This window comes from Oncorhynchus nerka, linkage group LG17 (genome assembly GCF_034236695.1).
Source record: "Oncorhynchus nerka isolate Pitt River linkage group LG17, Oner_Uvic_2.0, whole genome shotgun sequence".
Lineage (NCBI taxonomy): Eukaryota > Metazoa > Chordata > Actinopteri > Salmoniformes > Salmonidae > Oncorhynchus > Oncorhynchus nerka.
In genome coordinates, this window is record NC_088412.1 from 10,170,453 (window position 1) to 10,191,109 (window position 20,657).

The 20,657-nt window shown below is 44.6% G+C and overlaps 1 protein-coding gene across 5 annotated transcripts in view; it reads left to right on the forward strand.

The window, feature by feature from the left end:
• LOC115144686 (cingulin-like protein 1) overlaps positions 1-20,657 on the forward strand; it is a 29,146-nt gene that overhangs the window by 4,931 nt on the left and 3,558 nt on the right. For 2 of the 5 annotated variants that reach the window (XM_029685700.2, XM_029685699.2), the window contains exons 4-18: positions 1,182-1,287; positions 1,757-1,861; positions 3,604-3,752; positions 4,301-4,445; positions 5,332-5,544; positions 6,878-6,985; positions 7,625-7,723; positions 7,841-7,945; positions 8,176-8,328; positions 8,864-9,034; positions 10,477-10,629; positions 17,033-17,122; positions 18,688-18,771; positions 19,050-19,174; positions 20,390-20,498. In XM_029685700.2, the coding sequence (XP_029541560.2) occupies positions 1,182-1,287; positions 1,757-1,861; positions 3,604-3,752; positions 4,301-4,445; positions 5,332-5,544; positions 6,878-6,985; positions 7,625-7,723; positions 7,841-7,945; positions 8,176-8,328; positions 8,864-9,034; positions 10,477-10,629; positions 17,033-17,122; positions 18,688-18,771; positions 19,050-19,174; positions 20,390-20,498 (1,915 nt within the window). Of the gene's footprint in view, positions 1-1,181; positions 1,288-1,756; positions 1,862-3,603; positions 3,753-4,300; positions 4,446-5,331; positions 5,545-6,877; positions 6,986-7,624; positions 7,724-7,840; positions 7,946-8,175; positions 8,329-8,863; positions 9,035-10,476; positions 10,630-12,795; positions 12,846-16,154; positions 16,380-17,032; positions 17,123-17,483; positions 18,663-18,687; positions 18,772-19,049; positions 19,175-20,389; positions 20,499-20,657 lie in introns of those variants that run through there. The other 3 variants (XM_029685703.2, XM_029685704.2, XM_029685702.2) reach the window with 3 other exon arrangements.

Here is a 20,657-nt window from a genome sequence, read left to right on the forward strand (position 1 = left end):
TAATCACAGCCGATTAGTATCCTTCATTATCTTACATACAGAATACCTGCAGATTTCCCACACACAGTATCTATATAAGTGGTATGTTGTTCTGTGTGCTAGTTGTATGACTGGGGTATGTTGTTCTGTATGCTAGTTATATGACTGGGGTATGTTGTTCTGCGTGCTAGTTATATGACTGGGGTATGTTGTTCTGCATGCTAGTTATATGACTGGGGTATGTTGTTCTGTATGCTAGTTATATGACTGGGGTATGTTGTTCTGCGTGCTAGTTATATGACTGGGGTATGTTGTTCTGTATGACTGGGGTATGTTGTTCTGTATGACTGGGGTATGTTGTTCTGTATGACTGGGGTATATTGTTCTGTATGACTGGGGTATGTTGTTCTGTATGCTAGTTATATGACTGGGGTATGTTGTTCTGTATGCTAGTTATATGACTGGGGTATGTTGTTCTGTACGCTAGTTATATGACTGGGGTATGTTGTTCTGTATGCTGGTTATATGACTGGGGTATGTTGTTCTGTGTGCTAGTTGTATGACTGGGGTATGTTGTTCTGTATGCTAGTTATATGACTGGGGTATGTTGTTCTGTATGCTAGTTATATGACTGGGGTATGTTGGTCTGCATGCTAGTTGTATGACTGGGGTATGTTGTTCTGTATGCTAGTTATATGACTGGGGTATGTTGTTCTGTATGCTAGTTATATGACTGGGGTATGTTGTTCTGTATGCTAGTTATATGACTGGGGTATGTTGTTCTGTATGCTAGTTGTATGACTGGGGTATGTTGTTCTGTATGCTAGTTATATGACTGGGGTATGTTGTTCTGTATGACTGGGGTATGTTGTTCTGTATGACTGGGGTATGTTGTTCTGCATGCTAGTTATATGGGGTGGTAGCCTAGTGGTTAGAGCGTTGGACTAGTAACCGGAAGGTTGCAAGATAGATTTATACCTTGTCAGCTCGGGGATTCTGTCGTTCTCCCCCTGAACAGGCAGTTAACCCACTGTTCCTAGGCCGTCATTGAAAATAAGAATTTGTTCTTAACTGACTTGCCTGGTTAAATAAAGGTAAAAAAATTAAATAAATATGACTGTTGTTCTGTATGCTAGTTATATATGACTCGGGTATGCTGGTGTCATTGAACTCCGTGTGTCTGTTTGTTGGTATTCCCTCAGGACTACTGATAAAACCTCAATCACTGAGAAGAAGGTGAACCTGGTGTTTGACAGAATCAGCCAACTGAAGTGGAAGACTGCAGAGAACGTGGAGGAGGAGATCAGGGTGAGGTTAGATGACGTGGTTCAGATGGATGGCTGTGCTGCCCTAGGGGATCCCCAGCCCAGACGTGGTTTAGATGGATGGCTGTGCTGCCCTAGGGGATCCCCAGCCCAGACGTGGTTTAGATGGATGGCTGTGCTGCCTTAGGGGATCCCCAGCCCAGACGTGGTTTAGATGGATGGCTGTGCTGCCCTAGGGGATCCCCAGCCCAGACGTGGTTTAGATGGATGGCTGTGCTGCCCTAGGGGATCCCCAGCCAAAACTTTTGAGAACCACTGCTGTAGTTTACATAGACGGTTGAGACTTCCATATAGAAGCATGTTATACTAACACATTCATATCTTTGTAAATACCTAATGTATTTCCGTGTTGTATTTCAGTGTAAAGGAAAGAAAAGTACAGTAGGGTAAAGTACTGTGTCTGTCTGTGAGGCAGAAGCAGGTTGGTGATGTGTTGTTGGACCTGTTTGTAGGACTATGCTGCGAAGGCCAAGGAGGCGAAGGAGCTTCAGATGACAGGAGCAGAGCTGGAGAGAGAGGTGTCACAGCTGAAGACACAGCTGGAGCATAAGACCATGGTGCAGTACAGTACAATACACAATAGAGTACAGTACAATAAGGTGCGATACGATACAGTACAATATACAATATAGTACAATATACAGTACAATACACAATAGAGTACAGTACAATAAGGTGCGATACGATACAGTACAATATGATACAGTGCAGTACAATACATAGTACAGAATACATTACAGTACAGTATGATACAGTACGATACAGTACAGTACAGTACGATACAATACAGTGCAGTGCAGTAAAGTACAATACAATACAGTGCAGTACAGTACAATACAATACAATGCAGTACAGTACAATACAGTATAATACAGTATAATACAGTACGATACAGTGCAGTACAGTACGATACAATACAGTGCAGTACAGTACTATACAGTATAATACAGTACGATACAATACAATACCGTGCAGTACAGTACGATACAATACATAATAATACAGTACGATACAATGCAGTGCAGTACAGTACGAGACAGTACAGTACGATACAATACAGTACGATACAATACAGTGCAGTACAGTACGATACAATACAATACCATGCAGTACAGTATGATACAATACAGTACAGTACGATACAATACAGTGCAGTACAGTACGAGACAGTACAGTACGCTACAATACAATACAGTATAATACGGTACGATACAATACAATACCGTGCAGTTCAGTACGATACAATACATAATAATACAGTACGCTACAATACAATACAGTATAATACGGTACGATACAATACTGTGCAGTTCAGTACGATACAATACATAATAATACAGTACGCTACAATACAATACAGTATAATACGGTACGATACAATACCGTGCAGTTCAGTACGATACAATACATAATAATACAGTACGCTACAATACAATACAGTATAATACGGTACGATACAATACCGTGCAGTTCAGTACGATACAATACATAATAATACAGTACGATACAATACAATACAGTATAATACGGTACGATACAATACCGTGCAGTTCAGTACGATACAATACATAATAATACAGTACGATACAATACAATACCGTGCAGTTCAGTACGATACAATACATAATAATACAGTACGATACAATACAGTGCAGTTCAGTACGATACAATACAATACAGTGCAGTAAAGCACGATACAATACATAATAATACAGTACTATACAATACAGTGCAGTACAGTACGATACAATACAGTGCAGTACAGTATAATACAGTATGATACGATACAATACAATACCGTGCAGTACAGCACAATACAATGCAGTACAGTACAATACAGTATAATACAGTACGATACAATACAATACCGTGCTGTACAGCACGATACAATACAGTGCAGTACAGTACAATACAGTATAATACAGTATGATACAATACAATACCGTGCAGTACAGCACGATACAATACAGTGCAGTACAGTACAATACAGTATAATACAGTACGATACAATACAGTGCAGTACAGTCAGATACAATACCGTGCAGTACAGTACGATACAATACAGTGCAGTACAGTACGATACAGTATAATACAGTACGATACAATACAATGCAGTGCAGTCCAATATAGTACTTTTAGCAAGAGATTTGTACTGGTTTTCTCCTTATGTGCATGGAGTCCAGCTCGGACACGTTTATTCTCACTAGTACTGATTTTGCAGATGGCGTTATTTTTGTGGTGATCGTCATATGTGGTTATTGTTTACCTACTTTAGTTGAATGCACTGTGTGTCCTGCAGAGTGGTTGGAGTCTGGCGGAGGTGTGTTACAAGGCCCAGACAGACATGAAGACTATTCAGGAGGAACTGGACAGGAGACAGGAAGAACTCTCTACGCTGCGGGATAGGCTGGCTCAGATGGAGGCGGAGCTCGAGGTCGCCATAGAGGAGTAAGAACATTTCCACAAGTGCATAGGGGTCTAGAAGTCATTTTGGGATTGTGTTTAGGACCATAATCCACCTTGATGATTATTATTAGTCCTTATCCCCTAAGAACTCCTGTAGCACAACAGTATCTCTACTTGCACATCATCATCTGCACATCTATCACTCCAGTGTTCATTTGCTAAATTGTAATTACTTCACCACTATTGACCTATTTATTGCCTTTTACCTCCCTTACTTCATTTGCACACACTGTATACCGTTTTTTTTTATAGTGTTGTTGACGGTACGTTTTGTTTACTCCATGTGTAACTCTGTGTTGTTGTGTGTGTCACACTGCTTTGCTTTATCTTGGCCAGGTCGCAGTTGTAAATGAGAACTTGTTCTCAACTAGCCTACCTGGTTAAATAAAGGTGAAATAAAAAATTTAAAAAAGGATCTGAAAGAATTGAACAGGTGTAAGTAAGCATTTCGCTAATTGCCTCACAACGTCTTGACATAGTATGATTTCTCTGGTGCTCTGTAATATTAAATATTAATATTCTATTGCCAGGCTAGTCCGGGTGAAGACTGAGAGAGAGCAGGGCCGTACAGAGATGAAGGACCTTCAGCAGCAGCTGTCTGAGATGCACGATGAGCTGGACCAGGCTAAGAACACAACACAGGCAGACGGCACAGAGAAACAGCTCCTTCTAACGGTAAGCACAGAGAAACAGCTCCTAACGGTAAGGGAACGAGTTGATATTCTTGCTCAAAACATTCTGTTGGCCTCCCGGGTGGCGCAGTGGTTAAGGGTGCTGTACTGCAGCGCCAGCTGTGCCACCAGAGACTCTGGGTTTGCGCCCAGTCATACAACTAGCATACAGAACAACATACCCCAGTCATATAACTAGCACACAGAACAACATACCTCAGTCATATAACTAGCACACAGAACAGCATACCCCAGTCATATAACTAGCACACAGAACAACATACCCCAGTCATACAACTAGCCTACTCCAGTGTGTCTGTGTCTAGCACCTGGCCCAGCAGGATTATATCAATTAACTGAGTGTCTGTGTTAGGACCTGGCCCAGCAGGATTATATCAATTAACTGAGTGTCTGTGTTAGGACCTGGCCCAGCAGGATTATATCAATTAACTGAGTGTCTGTGTTAGGACCTGGCCCAGCAGGATTATGTAAATTAACTCAGTTTCTGTGTTAGGATCTGGCCCAGCAGGATTATATCAATTAACTCAGTTTCTGTGTTAGGACCTGGCCCAGCAGGATTATGTAAATTAACTCAGTTTCTGTGTTAGGATCTGGCCCAGCAGGATTATGTAAATTAACTCAGTTTCTGTGTTAGGACCTGGCCCAGCAGGATTATGTAAATTAACTCAGTGTCTGTGTTAGGACCTGGCCCAGCAGGATTATATCAATTAACTCAGTTTCTGTGTTAGGACCTGGCCCAGCAGGATTATGTAAATTAACTCAGTTTCTGTGTTAGGATCTGGCCCAGCAGGATTATATCAATTAACTCAGTTTCTGTGTTAGGACCTGGCCCAGCAGGATTATGTAAATTAACTCAGTGTCTGTGTTAGGACCTGGCCCAGCTTCGGTTGGACTTCCAGGGGCTCATTCAGGTGCAGGAGGAGCAGGAGGAGGTGCTACACTGGAGGGAGAGGGAGCTGACTGCCCTGAAGGGAGCCCTGAACGAGGAGGTGGAGAGTCATGACAAGGAGCTGGGCATTATGAAGGAGGTGCGCGACAAGGAGGTGCAGAAGCTCCGAGAGGAAGTTGAGGAGGTGAAAGAGGTATTGAACTGAGATAAGGGACATGCTACTGCTAGTAGAATCAGTGGTGTAAAGTTTTTTTAGTAAAAATACTTTAAAGTACTACTTAAGTAGTTTTGTTTATCTGTACTTTACTTTACTATTTATATTTTTGACTACTTTTACTTTTACTTCACTACATTCCTAAAGAAAATAATGTACTTTTTACTCCGTACATTTTCCCTGACACCCCAAAGTACTTGTTACATTATGAATGTTTAGCAGGACAGGATAATGGTCCAATTTACACACTTATCAAGAGAACATCCCTGGTCATCTCTACTGCCTCTGATCTGGGGGACTCACTAAACAGAGAACATCCCTGGTCATCTCTACTGCCTCTGATCTGACGGACTCACTAAACAGAGAACAACCCTGGTCATCTCTACTGCCTCTGATCTGGGGGACTCACTAAACAGAGAACATCCCTGGTCATCCTTACTGCCTCTGATCTGGTGGACTCACTAAACAGAGAACATCCCTGGTCATCCTTACTGCCTCTGATCTGGTGGACTCACTAAACAGAGAACATCCCTGGTCATCCCTACTGCCTCTGATCTGGCAGACTCACTAAACAGAGAACATCCCTGGTCATCCCTACTGCCTCTGATCTGGAGGACTCACTAAACAGAGAACATCTCTGGTCATCTCTACTGCCTCTGATCTGACGGAATCACTAAACAGAGAACATCCCTGGTCATCCCTACTGCCTCTGATCTGGAGGACTCACTAAACAGAGAACATCCCTGGTCATCCCTACTGCCTCTGATCTGGAGGACTCACTAAACAGAGAACATCCCTGATCATCTCTACTGCCTCTGATCTGACGGAATCACTAAACAGAGAACATCCCTGGTCATCTCTACTGCCTCTGATCTGGCAGACTCACTAAACACACAGGCTTCGTTTGTAAATGATGTCTGGGTGTTGGTGCCCCTGGCTATCCGTAAATAAAATAAAAAAACAAGAAAATGGTGCCGTCTGGTTTGCTTAATATAAGGAATTTGAAATGATTTATACTTGTACTTTTGATACTCAAGTATATTTAGAACACAAATACTTTTAGACTTTTACTCAAGTAGTATTTTATTGGGTGACTTTAATTTGTCCTATTAAGGTATCCTTACTTTTACTTAAGTGAGTGACTTTTCCCCCAGTGTCCCAAGTGACTATATATATATTTACATTTGTCATATATTAGTTGACTTTGTGTTTCAATGTGTTGTCATGCAGAAGGTTGTGAGTTTCGTCCTAGGTTTTTTCTACTAATAATCCACCCATCTCCTGTGTATACTACCTCCTCTCTCCCTGCTAGAGTAACACAGTGCTGGGCCAGGAGAAGAGGGAGATGGAGGAGGAGAGAGGGGAGGCACGGGGACAGGTGAATCAGCTGATGCAGGAGAGGGAGGAACTGAGGGGACAGGTACTGCAGATGGATACCCATAATGCTCGATACTACAGAACCCATAATGATGTACTACAATACCCATAATGCTCTATACTACAGAACCCATAATGCTCGATACTACAGAACCCATAATGATGTACTACAATACCCATAATGCTCTATACTACAGAACCCATAATGCTCTATACTACAGAACCCATAATGATGTACTACAATACCATAATGCTCTATACTACAGAACCCATAACGCTCTATACTACAGAACCCATAATGATGTACTACAATACCCATAATGCTCTATACTACAGAACCCATAATGATGTACTACAATACCCATAATGCTCTATACTACAGAACCCATAATGATGAACTACAATACCCATAATGCTCTATACTACAGAACCCATAATGATGTGCTACAATACCCATAATGCTCTATACTACAGAACCCATAATGATGTACTACAATACCCACAACGCTTTAAACTACAGAATCCAAAATGATGTACTACAATACCCATAATGCTCTGTACAACATATCCAGAAAATCACATCAGGGTCCGTATTCATAAACAGAGCAGGAGTACTGATCTAGAATCAGTTGCCTCTTGTCCATTTGACGTGATGGTGTGTCCTGTCTCCTCACTAACCAAGGTGGAGGAACTGGAGAGTAGGGTGGAGCAGCTTAACCTCGTCATCAAGGACTCCAAAACCCTGCAGAGACAGCTGGTGAAATGCATAGAGCAACTCAAGGTGAAGTAGAGAGAGATAAAGAAAGCTCACAAAATATAGACTGAATGGATTTAGATGTTCTGTGAAAATGCATGGCCAGGTATTGAAGGTATATTTATTACAGATGTGATTCCACAGAGGGAGAAACAGCAGGTTGAGGAGACTCTAGAGGAGGTGAGGGAGAATGAAGAGGAGATGTCCCAGGCAAACAAAGCCCTTCTCGTACGTCTGGAGAATGTACAGGTGAGTGGATACAAGGACCATACAGGTCGTACTGTATCAGAGTCAATGGAATATACCTTATTCAGAACTCGCTGGTAAACATCTCCTTAGCACAGAGTACGTCCAACTTGGAAAACATGTTGTGTTAGTTGTTGTTGTGGGAGCTGTTGTTGTGGAAGCTGTTGTTGTGGTAGTTCTGCCGCACACAGTACATTCTCTGTGTGCGTGTGCGTGTGTGTGTGTGCCCACAGAGTGAGATGACCCAGCTGAACCACCAGCACAGGGAGATGAAGGAGAGGCTGAAGGAGGAGACGAGAAGAACAGAGGAGTTGAAGAGGATGAAGAGTGATCTGGACGAGGAGAGGAGACTGCAGAACAGCACTGTGGAGGAACTGCAGAAGGAGGTGAGGGAGGGAGGGAGGGGGAGGGAGAGAGGGGCTAGGTCATAGGTCACTGAGAAGAACACTGTGTTTCTATGAGTAGGAGTGGAATATGTTATCGACCTCCACTTTACTGATTACCTCCCTACAGTGCTGCTGGGTTTTTAAATAGTTATAATAGTCATGCATTTACCCTAGAGTTGTCACCAGTACAAATGATAGGGGTTGTATGAATTGACTTTAAAACCCGTATCTGTCATGGGGGGGGGGATGTTAAATTAATACCGTTCAGTCTGTCTCACTCTTCCATCTCTCTCTCTCTGCTGCCCCCCCTCTTTCTCTCTCTGCCCCCTCTGTGTCTCTCTCTTCCCCCCTCTTTCTCTCTCTGCCCCCCTCTGTGTCTCTGTGCCCCCTCTTTTTCTCTGCCCCCCTCTGTGTCTCTCTCTGCCCCCCTTTCTCTCTGTGCCCCCCTCTTTTTCTCTGCCCCCCACCCCTCTTTCTCTCTGCCCCCCCCTTTTTTCTGCCCCCCCCGTGTCTCTCGCTGCCCCCACCCCTCCAGATGAGTACTATAGTAGAGGGCTGTGAGGTGTCCACTGAGAAGCTCCAGCTCCAGGTTGATGAAGTCAGAGAGAAGAGCCACTCCGCGCTGTCTGAGCTCCAACAACAGCTGCAGGAAAAGGGAGTGGAGTTGGAGAAATCCCGACAGACTGCCAGAAAACTGCAGGAAGAGGTGTGGCACACATTTTTTCCCCCTGATGAGTCCCCAATGGATGGATATCATATTCTAACTCTTTCTCTCTCTCTCTCTATTCAATTCAACTGTCTCTCTCTCTCGCTCTGTCTCTCTACTCAATTAATCTTTCTCTCTCTCACGCTCTCTCGGTCTCTTTCTCTCTTGGTCACTCTTTCTGTCTCTCACGCTTCAGAGATAAGGAGGTGAGGAGTGATTCTAGAGCTAAATCTCTCACGCTCTCTCGGTCTCTCACGCTCTCTCTCGGTCTCTCTTTCTGTCTCTCACCCGTCAGAGATAAGGAGCTGAGGAATGATTCTAGAGATAAATCTCTCACGCTCTCTCGGTCTCTCACGCTCTCTCTCGGTCTCTCTTTCTGTCTCTCACCCGTCAGAGATAAGGAGGTGAGGAGTGATTCTAGAGCTAAATCTCTCACGCTCTCTCGGTCTCTCACGCTCTCTCTCGGTCTCTCTTTCTGTCTCTCACCCGTCAGAGATAAGGAGGTGAGGAGTGATTCTAGAGATAAATCTCTCACGCTCTCTCTCGGTCTCTCTTTCTGTCTCTCGGTCTCTCTTTCTGTCTCTCGGTCTCTCTTTCTGTCTCTCACCCGTCAGAGATAAGGAGCTGAGGAATGATTCTAGAGCTAAAAGGTTTATCAGGAGAGGAGACTGAAGTAAATTTCTGCTGTAAACATGTTGAGATGAAGGCTATCCAAGACACTTTACCTGGTGTTGATGTTCTCTGTGTGTGTGTGTGTGATCTATGTTGTGTGTTAAATTCTGTGTGTGTGATGTGCTATGTTCTGTGTGTGTGTGATCTATGTTGTGTGTTAAATTCTGTGTGTGTGATGTGCTATGTTCTGTGTGTGTGTGATCTATGTTGTGTGTTAAATTCTGTGTGTGTGATGTGCTATGTTCTGTGTGTGTGTGATCTATGTCGTGTGTTAAATTCTCTGTGTGTGATGTGCTATGTTCTGTGTGTGTGTGATCTATGTTGTGAGTTAAGTTCTGTGTGTGTGATGTGCTATGTTCTGTGTGTGTGTTCTATGTCGTGTGTGTGTGTGATCTATGTTGTGTGTTACGGTCTGTGTGTGCTATGGTGTGTGTGTGTGATGTTCTATGTCATGTGTTAAGATCTGTGTGTGTGTGTGATGTGCTGTGTGTTTGTGTTACGTTATGGTGTGTGATGTTCTATATTCTGTGTGTGTGTTCTATGTTGTGTGTGTGTGTGTGTGTGGTGATCTATGTCGTGTGTTAAGATCTGTGTGTGTGTGATGTGCTGTGTGTTTGTGTTACGTTATGGTGTGTGATATACTATGTCCCTGAATCTGTCTCTGACTGGGTTTGAACCAGAGTTGTCTACCTATGTTCTGTGTGTGTATTATTATGTGTGTGTGTTCAATATATTCTGTGTGTTATAATATGATGTGTGTGTGTGTTCAGCTGCTTCCCCTGGAGCAGGGTCTGGAGCGGGGTCGTAGGGAGTGGGAGGAGGCCCAGCAGAGAGGCAGACAGCTGGAGAGGAAGGTGGAGGAGCTGGAGGAGAGGAATGCACACACCCACGAGGACCATGCCCGACAGGTCAAACTCATGGAGGTAATGTGTGTGTGTGTGTGTTGGAGAGGAACACACACACCCAGGAGAACCACTCCCGAGATGTCCATCTCATGGAGGTACTGACTGAAGACTGAACTCAAAACACACACTGTTGGACATAGACCCCCTGTACTGTAGGACATAGACCCCCTGTACTGAGGGACATAGACCCCCTGTACTGTAGGACATAGACCCCCTGTACTGAGGGACATAGACCCCCTGTACTGTAGGACATAGATACCTGTACTGTAGGACATACACCCCTGTACTGTAGGACATAGACCCCTGTACTGTAGGACATAGACCCCCTGTACTGAGGGACATAGACCCCCTGTACTGTAGGACATAGACCCCCTGTACTGTTGGACATAGACCCCCTGTACTGTAGGACATAGACACCTGTACTGTTGGACATAGACCCCCTGTACTGTAGGACATAGACCCCCTGTACTGTAGGACACACTGTTGGACATAGACCCCCTGTACTGTAGGACATAGACCCCCTGTACTGTAGGACACACTGTTGGACATAGACCCCCTGTACTGTAGGACATAGACCCCCTGTACTGTAGGACATAGACCCCCTGTACTGTAGGACATAGACCCCCTGTACTGTAGGACACACTGTTGGACATAGACCCCCTGTACTGTTGGACATAGACCCCCTGTACTGTAGGACATAGACCCCCTGTACTGTAGGACACACTGTAGGACATAGACACCTGTACTGTTGGACATAGACCCCCTGTACTGTAGGACATAGACCCCCTGTACTGTAGGACACACTGTTGGACATAGACCCCCTGTACTGTAGGACATAGACCCCCTGTACTGTAGGACACACTGTTGGACATAGACCCCCTGTACTGTAGGACACACTGTTGGACATAGACCCCCTGTACTGTAGGACATAGACCCCCTGTACTGTAGGACATAGACCCCCTGTACTGTAGGACACACTGTAGGACATAGACACCTGTACTGTTGGACATAGACCCCCTGTACTGTAGGACATAGACCCCCTGTACTGTAGGACACACTGTTGGACATAGACCCCCTGTACTGTAGGACATAGACCCCCTGTACTGTAGGACACACTGTTGGACATAGACCCCCTGTACTGTAGGACATAGACCCCCTGTACTGTAGGACATAGACCCCCTGTACTGTAGGACACACTGTAGGACATAGACACCTGTACTGTTGGACATAGACCCCCTGTACTGTAGGACATAGACCCCCTGTACTGTAGGACACACTGTTGGACATAGACCCCCTGTACTGTAGGACATAGACCCCCTGTACTGTTGGACATAGACCCCCTGTACTGTTGGACATAGACCCCCTGTACTGTTGGACATAGACCCCCTGTACTGTAGGACATAGATCCCCTGTACTGTAGGACATAGACCCCCTGTACTGTAGGACATAGACCCCCTGTACTGTAGGACATAGACCCATTTACATTACATTTACATTTAAGTCATTTAGCAGACGCTCTTATCCAGAGCGACTTACAAATTGGTGCATTCACCTTATGACATCCAGTGGAGCAGCCACTTTACAATAGTGCATCTAAATCTTTTAAGGGGGGGGGGGGGTGAGAAGGATTACTTTATCCTATCCTAGGTATTCCTTAAAGAGGTGGGGTTTCAGGTGTCTCCGGAAGGTAGTGATTGACTCCGCTGTCCTGGCGTCGTGAGGGAGTTTGTTCCACCATTGGGGGGCCAGAGCAGCGAACAGACCCCTGTACTGTAGGACACACTGTTGGACATAGACCCCCTGTACTGTAGGACATAGACCCCCTGTACTGTTGGACATAGACCCCCTGTACTGTAGGACATAGACCCCCTGTACTGAGGGACATAGACCCCTGTACTGTAGGACACACTGTTGGACATAGACCCACTGTACTGTTGGACATAGACCCCCTGTACTGTTGGACATAGACACCTGTACTGTTGGACATAGACCCCCTGTACTGTTGGACATAGACCCCCTGTACTGAAGGACACACTGTTGGACATAGACCACCTGTACTGTAGGACATAGACCCCTGTTAATTTCTTTCTCTCTTCCCTTCAGATTGTGTTAGGAGCGCCCCAGTGTGTTTTTGTATGATATGTCTGCTTTGTGTTGTTTACCTGCCTCTATTTATACCTGTAGACTGACATGGAGTGGAAAAGCACGGCGCTGGCTAATCCTCGCTGAAAAATGTAATTGTTGTTAACTGATGGCAAAACATTGACTTCACTGTTGACTCACCATTGTTTGATACTGAAAGGTCAAAGGTCCTGTTTTCACTTGTAAACAGAACAGTCCGAGTTGATGGACCAGTCTGTACAAATATAACTAATGTCTTAATAGTTATAAGGCTATGGGGTCCTGCTTTATAATGACGTGCAGCTTCATAAAGCCTTCATAGAGCCTTCATAGAGCCTTCATAGAGCCTTCATAAAGCCTTCATAAAGCCTTCAGAGAGCCTTCATAGAGCCTTCATAAAGCCTTCATAGAGCCTTCATAAAGCCTTCATAGAGCCTTCATAAAGCCTTCATAGAGCCTTCATAGAGCCTTCATAAACACTACATAAAGCCTTCATAGAGCCTTCATAAACACTACATAAAGCCTTCATAAACACTACATAAAGCCTTCATAAAGCCTTCATAAACACTACATAAAGCCTTCATAAACACTACATAAAGCCTTCATAAAGCCTTCATAAAAACTACATAAAGCCTTCATAAAGCCTTCATAAACACTACATAAAGCCTTCATAAACACTACATAAAGCCTTCATAGAGCCTTCATAAAGCCTTCATAAACACTACATAAAGCCTTCATAGAGCCTTCATAGAGCCTTCATAAACACTACATAAAGCCTTCATAGAGCCTTCTTAAAGCCTTCATAGAGCCTTCATAAACACTACATAAAGCCTTCATAGAGCCTTCATAGAGCCTTCATAAACACTACATAAAGCCTTCATAGAGCCTTCATAAAGCCTTCATAGAGCCTTCATAAACACTACATAAAGCCTTCATAGAGCCTTCATAGAGCCTTCATAAAGCCTTCATAGAGCCTTCATAGAGCCTTCATAAAGCCTTCATAAACACTACATAAAGCCTTCATAAACACTACATACATGTGTTACAAATCATCTATAACTGTATGCCATGCTTTATAAAGGGTTCATAAATGTGGCTTAATGGTGTGACATAACCCACTATGTCACATGTGACATAACCCACTATGTCACATATGGCATAAACCTTTCGTTAAGGATGGCATAAGCACCGCTTAATTAAAAGCTTAATAAATCATAAATTGAGGCTTCACAAAGCATTTATAACCCTGTCATGCATCTTGGTAGAGCGTTGCAGCGCCAGGATATTGGGTTCGATTCCCGGGACCACCCATACGTTAAAATGTGTTCACGCATGACTGGAAGTCTCTTTTGGATAAAAGCGTCTGCTAAATTCTATATATTATATTTCACTAAAACATTTTTAGGATGGCACCAACCTCTTTCCCTCCTGGCTGCTTAGTCAATATTTGACCTGACCTCAACTTCCCCCACAATGCTTTGCTACAGGATGACGTACACTCTAAAGTGCAGTCAAACATAGCAATAAACGTTGGTAGGGCCTTTTATAATCTACTTATATTTTTTGCCAACGTTTTCCCCAAATTCAGTTTTGGATTTCCTACATTTTTTCGGAGTTTACCCTATTTTTTTTTCACTCTTTAAATTTTGTATTTATTTTTTAAATAGAAAACAACAAAATTTGATTTTCTGTGCCCACAACAATGCTTAAACCACATTTAAGGATGACTTATGAGGACTGAGAGAAAAAATATAAGAAACTTAGATTTTTGAGTGTAGTTGCCCTTTAATTCAGTGGTGTTTGGTTATCGGATTGTCTGTCACGCACGATGTGATTCGGCCGCCAATAGAATGGGTGGATTAAAAGTCCAGCAACTCTCCGTATTAGTCACAGCCCCCTGAAATGACACCACATATACATCCTACTGACCCTACTGAGTGTTACCTACAATACTTTTACTGCTGAACCCAGAATAGTTCTTGCTGTATAAGCCAATATGTATTCTGTATACAGTGATTTGCATTGGGGGCATTTATTTGACCTTGGTACATGTTTTAAAACCACAAGTTTAATTCAAAAGTCACTTAAATATGAATCATTGTTCATGTTTAGACAATTATTTTTCATATATCACGAATGGTTATTGACATTTTTCTATTATTACTTAGGATACTCGCTCTTTATTATGTATGCGTAGTCACTTTACCCCTACCTACATGTTCACATGACCTCCATGACCTCGACTAACCTGCACCTCCGCACATTGACTCGGTACCGACTGTACATAGCCACGTTATTGTTGATTTTTATTGTTACTTTAGTTTATTTAGTAAATATTTTCTTAACTGCATTGTTGTTTACGGGCTTGTAAGTAAGCGTTTCACGGTAAGGTCTTTCGTCTGTTGTATTCAGCGTTTCACGGTAAGGTCTTTCGTCTGTTGTATTCAGCGTTTCACGGTAAGGTCTTTCGTCTGTTGTATTCAGCGTTTCACGGTAAGGTCTTTCGTCTGTTGTATTCAGCGTTTCACGGTAAGGTCTTTCGTCTGTTGTATTCAGCGTTTCACGGTAAGGTCTTTCGTCTGTTGTATTCAGCGTTTCACGGTAAGGTCTTTCACCTGTTGTATTCAGCGTTTCACGGTAAGGTCTTTCGTCTGTTGTATTCAGCGTTTCACGGTAAGGTCTTTCGTCTGTTGTATTCAGCGTTTCACGGTAAGGTCTTTCGTCTGTTGTATTCAGCGTTTCACGGTAAGGTCTTTCGTCTGTTGTATTCAGCGTTTCACGGTAAGGTCTTTCGTCTGTTGTATTCAGCGTTTCACGGTAAGGTCTTTCGTCTGTTGTATTCAGCGTTTCACGGTAAGGTCTTTCACCTGTTGTATTCAGCGTTTCACGGTAAGGTCTTTCGTCTGTTGTATTCGTGACAAATACAATTTGATTTATTTAGAACATTTCCAAAATTCCGGAATTACTTTTTTTTATTTTATATCGCTGATCATGTGATGAGTTTGTAAATCAAACGCTCACTTGTGCTGCCGCTGGACAGCGAAAAAAAACAAGTAAGTGAACTTTTATTTATTGTCATTTTAAATGAGTTTGTAGTAGTTCAGTGTTGAGTTAGATTACATACTGTAGCTACCTCCAATTGTACATTCAAATAATTATGGTGACCTTCACGGCAATCGGTAGCTAACCGAAATTTAGCTGGCTAGCAGGCTCCACTAAATATAAATCCGCCTAGATACAGCCACATCTCATAGCCACATCATGAGATTTGTAAATGAAAGAGGAATATAATAATACAAATTGAATGGAGTTTCCCATCTCCCCATTTTTAGAGTTTCTGGCGCAGCACAACCCTTATGCAGATGGTGAGACAAAGACATTTTCTAACAGACCTGCTAACTTTCTTTGTTGTTATTTTTAAGGTTGGAATCAGCCCACAGTACTTCCAGCAGGCTGATAGGCAAGAACCATTCGCCCACCAACTCAGGGACAAGCTACACTATTCACAGTCCTGTGTAATGTTCAATGTCATTACATTGCTGCACTTCGTGTATTTGTATTTGTTGTTTTTAAATGTACAAATAAAAGCAAATGTATCATTTAAACATGTCTATAATGTTTCTTTGTTTTAGTTAATGATGAGGGGGGGGGCTGGAAGGGGGAGAGCTGGAGGGGAGGGGACAGGAGGTAAGCTGGATCTCTAACCCTATCTAATGAATGGAAAGTTTGATGCGTTGGTCCACCAGACCATTTGGGCCGGAAGTGTCTGAGAACGAGATTAGGTGTAATGTGACTAACGTGACATCACTTTAGAGCGTATGACATCACTTTAGAGGGTATGACATCACTTTAGAGCGACATCACTTTAGAGCGTATGACATCACTTTAGAGCGTATGACATCACTTAAGAGCGTATGATATCACTTTAGAGTGTATGACATCACTTTAGAGTGTATGCCATCCTTCAGCACAACATGCCACCCTTTATAAAGCACACATTTTATAGCATATTCGACATAGTGGGTTATAAACTTATGTCACATTTGACATTGGTGATTATGTCACACAGTTACGCCCCATTTATGAACCCTTTATAAAGCATGAAGTACGGTTATAGATGCTTTGTAACACATTTATGTAGTGCTTATGAAGCCTTTTATAAGCTGAAAGTAATTTAAATGCGGGACCGAGATGTTCCTAAATAAATAAAGGCACCTACACAAGGACTTCATAACACATTCATAACCCTTAAATAACACATCCATAAGCACTACATACGTATTACACGTCTCTTTCCCAGGGTGAGGTGAGCCATCTGGAGCGTGATCTGAGTGAGGAGAGGAACAGTGCAGATCTCCTGATGGACCGAGTGGACCAATGGAAACAACAGGCCAGTACACACACAACACACACACACACACACACACACACACACACACACACACACAGGGCCCTCCTCCACCAATGGCAGACAGCCAAGCATACAATGTAGACTGGGTCATAGAATCATGCTAGATGACTCAGACTTAACATTAACACATTTAGGTCTGAATGCTCACGTTTCCTGCTCTGCCTTTTAGTTGCTTGCTAAGGAAGTTCATTTTTTTTTCTTTTTTTTTTCTTCAGTTTTGTTCTCAGGTTTACTGAGTTTGTGTACAGTATGTTTGTGAAATGCTGACACTGTGTGTGTGTGTGTGTGTGTGTGTGTGTGTGTGTGTGTGTGTGTGTGTGTGTGTGCGCTGGTGAAGTAGGCCATGGGAGCAGATCGGTTCAGACTAATTGACACAACTCTGTTTTGGTTTCCCCGAAAAGACAAGAAGAGCTAACTATTCTGAGCAATGATGTCACCTATTATTCATTCTCCCTTTACTGGCGAGGTGGAGAGGGCGGTCTCTCACTGGCAGTAGAGGAGACAGTCTTTGGGTCCTCTCTCACTGGCAGTAGAGGAGACAGTCTTTGGGTCCTGTCTCACTGGCCGTAGAGGAGACAGTCTTTGGGTCCTGTTTGACTTGCAGTAGAGGAGACAGTGTTTGGATCCTGTCTGACTGGCAGTAGAGGGAGGAGACAGTCTTTGGGTCCTGTCTGACTGGCAGTAGAGGAGACAGTCTTTGGGTCCTGTCTGACTGGCAGTAGAGGGAGGAGACAGTCTTTGGGTCCTGTCTGACTGGCAGTAGAGGAGACAGTCTTTGGGTCCTGTCTGACTGGCAGTAGAGGGAGGAGACAGTCTTTGGGTCCTGTCTCACTGGCCGTAGAGGAGACAGTCTTTGGGTCCTGTTTGACTTGCAGTAGAGGAGACAGTCTTTGGGTCCTGTCTGACTGGCAGTAGAGGGAGGAGACAGTCTTTGGGTCCTGTCTGACTGGCAGTAGAGGAGACAGTCTTTGGGTCCTGTCTGACTTGCAGTAGAGGAGACAGTCTTTGGGTCCTGTCTGACTGGCAGTAGAGGGAGGAGACAGTCTTTGGGTCCTGTCTGACTGGCAGTAGAGGAGACAGTCTTTGGGTCCTGTCTGACTGGCAGTAGAGGGAGGAGACAGTCTTTGGGTCCTGTCTGACTGGCAGTAGAGGAGACAGTCTTTGGGTCCTGTCTGACTGGCAGTAGAGGGAGGAGACCGTCTTTGGGTCCTGTCTGACTGGCAGTAGAGGGAGGAGACCGTATTTGGGTCCTGTCTGACTTGCAGTAGAGGAGACAGTCTTTGGGTCCTGTCTGACTGGCAGTAGAGGGAGGAGACAGTCTTTGGGTCCTGTTTGACTTGCAGTAGAGGATACAGTGTTTGGATCCTGGAGATGAAAGTAAATGCATTATTCCCTTCCCTGGTTTTGTTGAATGAATCATTACTGACAGCGTCACTGATTTGATAACTGTCCATCAATGGACTGGGAATGTCCCTTTCTCATGTGAAAAGTGTATTCATCAGTGTGTGTGTGTAGTGAATGTACATGGTTTTCTCTGCTGACAGATGGAGCTGATAAGAGTTGAGCTGCTGCAGGAGAGTGCAGTCAAACAGGACCTGGAGTGTGAAAAGATCACTCTGGAGAGACAGGTACTGGACTTTCTCAATTTCTCCTCCTCACCCATCTCTCTTCACATGTAGTCCTCTGCATTGGTGGTTGAAGTTGCTGTATGTCACCCCCCTGAATCATTGGTGGTTAAACATGCTTGTATATGGTACCCCCTGAATCATTGGTGGTTAAACCTGCTTGTATATGGTACCCCCTGAATCATTGGTGGTTAAACCTGCTGTATATGGTACCCCCTGAATCATTTCCCATGCTTCCTGTCTCTTTTATATGTGCTCACCCTTTTGTTGTTCTCCTCCAGAATAAGGATCTGAAGAGCAGGGTGTCTCATCTAGAGGGCTCCCAGAGGTCCAACCAGGATGTTGTGGTCTCCAGGCTGGAGGGAAGGGTCCAGGAGCTGGAGGGGAGGCTGGAGGGAGAGGAAAGGTGAGATGGAGGGGAGGTTGGTGGAAAGGTGAGCTGGACGGGAGAGGTGGAGAGGTGAGCTGGAGGGGTAGAGGTGAGCTGGAGGGGTAGAGGTGAGCTGGAGGGGTAGAGGTGAGCTGGAGGGGTGACGTGAGCTGGAGGGGAGGCTGGAGGGAGAGAAGAGCTGAGAGGTGAGGTGGAAGGGGGGTAGAGGGGAGGCTGGAGGGAGGTGAGAGGTGAGGGGGTAGAGGGGAGGCTGGTGAGAGGAGAGCTGCGAGGAGAGGGGGAGGTAGAGGGGAGGCTGGAAGGAGAGGAGAGCTGCGAGGGGAGGGGAGGTAGAGTGGAGGCTGGGAGGAGAGGAGAAGTGAGGTGGAAGGGAGGGGGAGGTAGAGTGGAGGCTGGAGGGAGAGGAGAGGTGAGGTGGAAGGGAGGGGAAGGTAGTGGGAGGCTGGAGGGAGAGGTGAGGGGAGGCTGGAGGGAGAGGAGAGCTGAGAGGTGAGGGGGAGTTAGAGGGGAGGCTGGAGGGAGAGGAGAGCTGAGAGGAGTAGAAGGGAGGCTGGAGGGAGAGGAGAGGTGAGAGGTAGAGGGGAGGCTGGAGGGAGAGGAGAGATGAGGGGGAGGGAGAGGAGAGCTGAGAGCTGAGGGGGAGGTAGAGTGGAGGCTGGAGGGAGAGGTGAGGGGGAGGCTGGAGGGAGAGGAGAGCTGAGAGGTGAGGGGGAGTTAGAGGGGAGGCTGGAGGGAGAGGAGAGCTGAGAGGTAGAGGGGAGGCTGGAGGGAGAGGAGAGGTGAGGGGGAGGGAGAGGAGAGCTGAGAGCTGAGGGGGAGGTAGAGTGGAGGCTGGAGGGAGAGGAGAGCTGAGAGGTGAGGGGGAGGGAGAGGAGAGCTGAGAGGTGAGGGGGAGGTAGAGTGGAGGCTGGAGGGAGAGGAGAGCTGAGAGGTGAGGTGTGAAAATAGTTGGTAACAGTTGGTAGTGTGATATACTGGAAGTTAGATTCTTCCCTTGGTTTATAATTCTGTGGTTTAAATACATCACCATCACTACAGCAATGACAAGGCATCTACAGGGTTGACTGTTTAAATGGTGTTGAGGGCTATGATTGAGTGTCTAACAGGGTTGACTGTTTAAATGGTGTTGAGGGCTATGATTGAGTGTCTAACAGGGTTGACTGTTTAAATGGTGTTGAGGGCTATGTGGTCATCATGAGTGTCTGACACGGTTTCATATGTTCTTCTCAGAGACAACATCAACCTGCAACAAGCCAACAGGAAACTAGAGAGAAAAGTGAAGGAGATGACGATACAGGTGGACGATGAGCACATATCTATGCAGAACCAGAACGACCAGGTAACATGGAAAACTTAGTCAAAATAACTACTTTAGCATTTCATTTCAACTGTAGGTCATAAGTGTTGTAATACAGTCAAAAAACCTAATAGTACAAATGTCTCTGAATGTCAAGAGGCAAATTCAGATAAAGTGTTACAGGGTAGACACAGGTCAAAG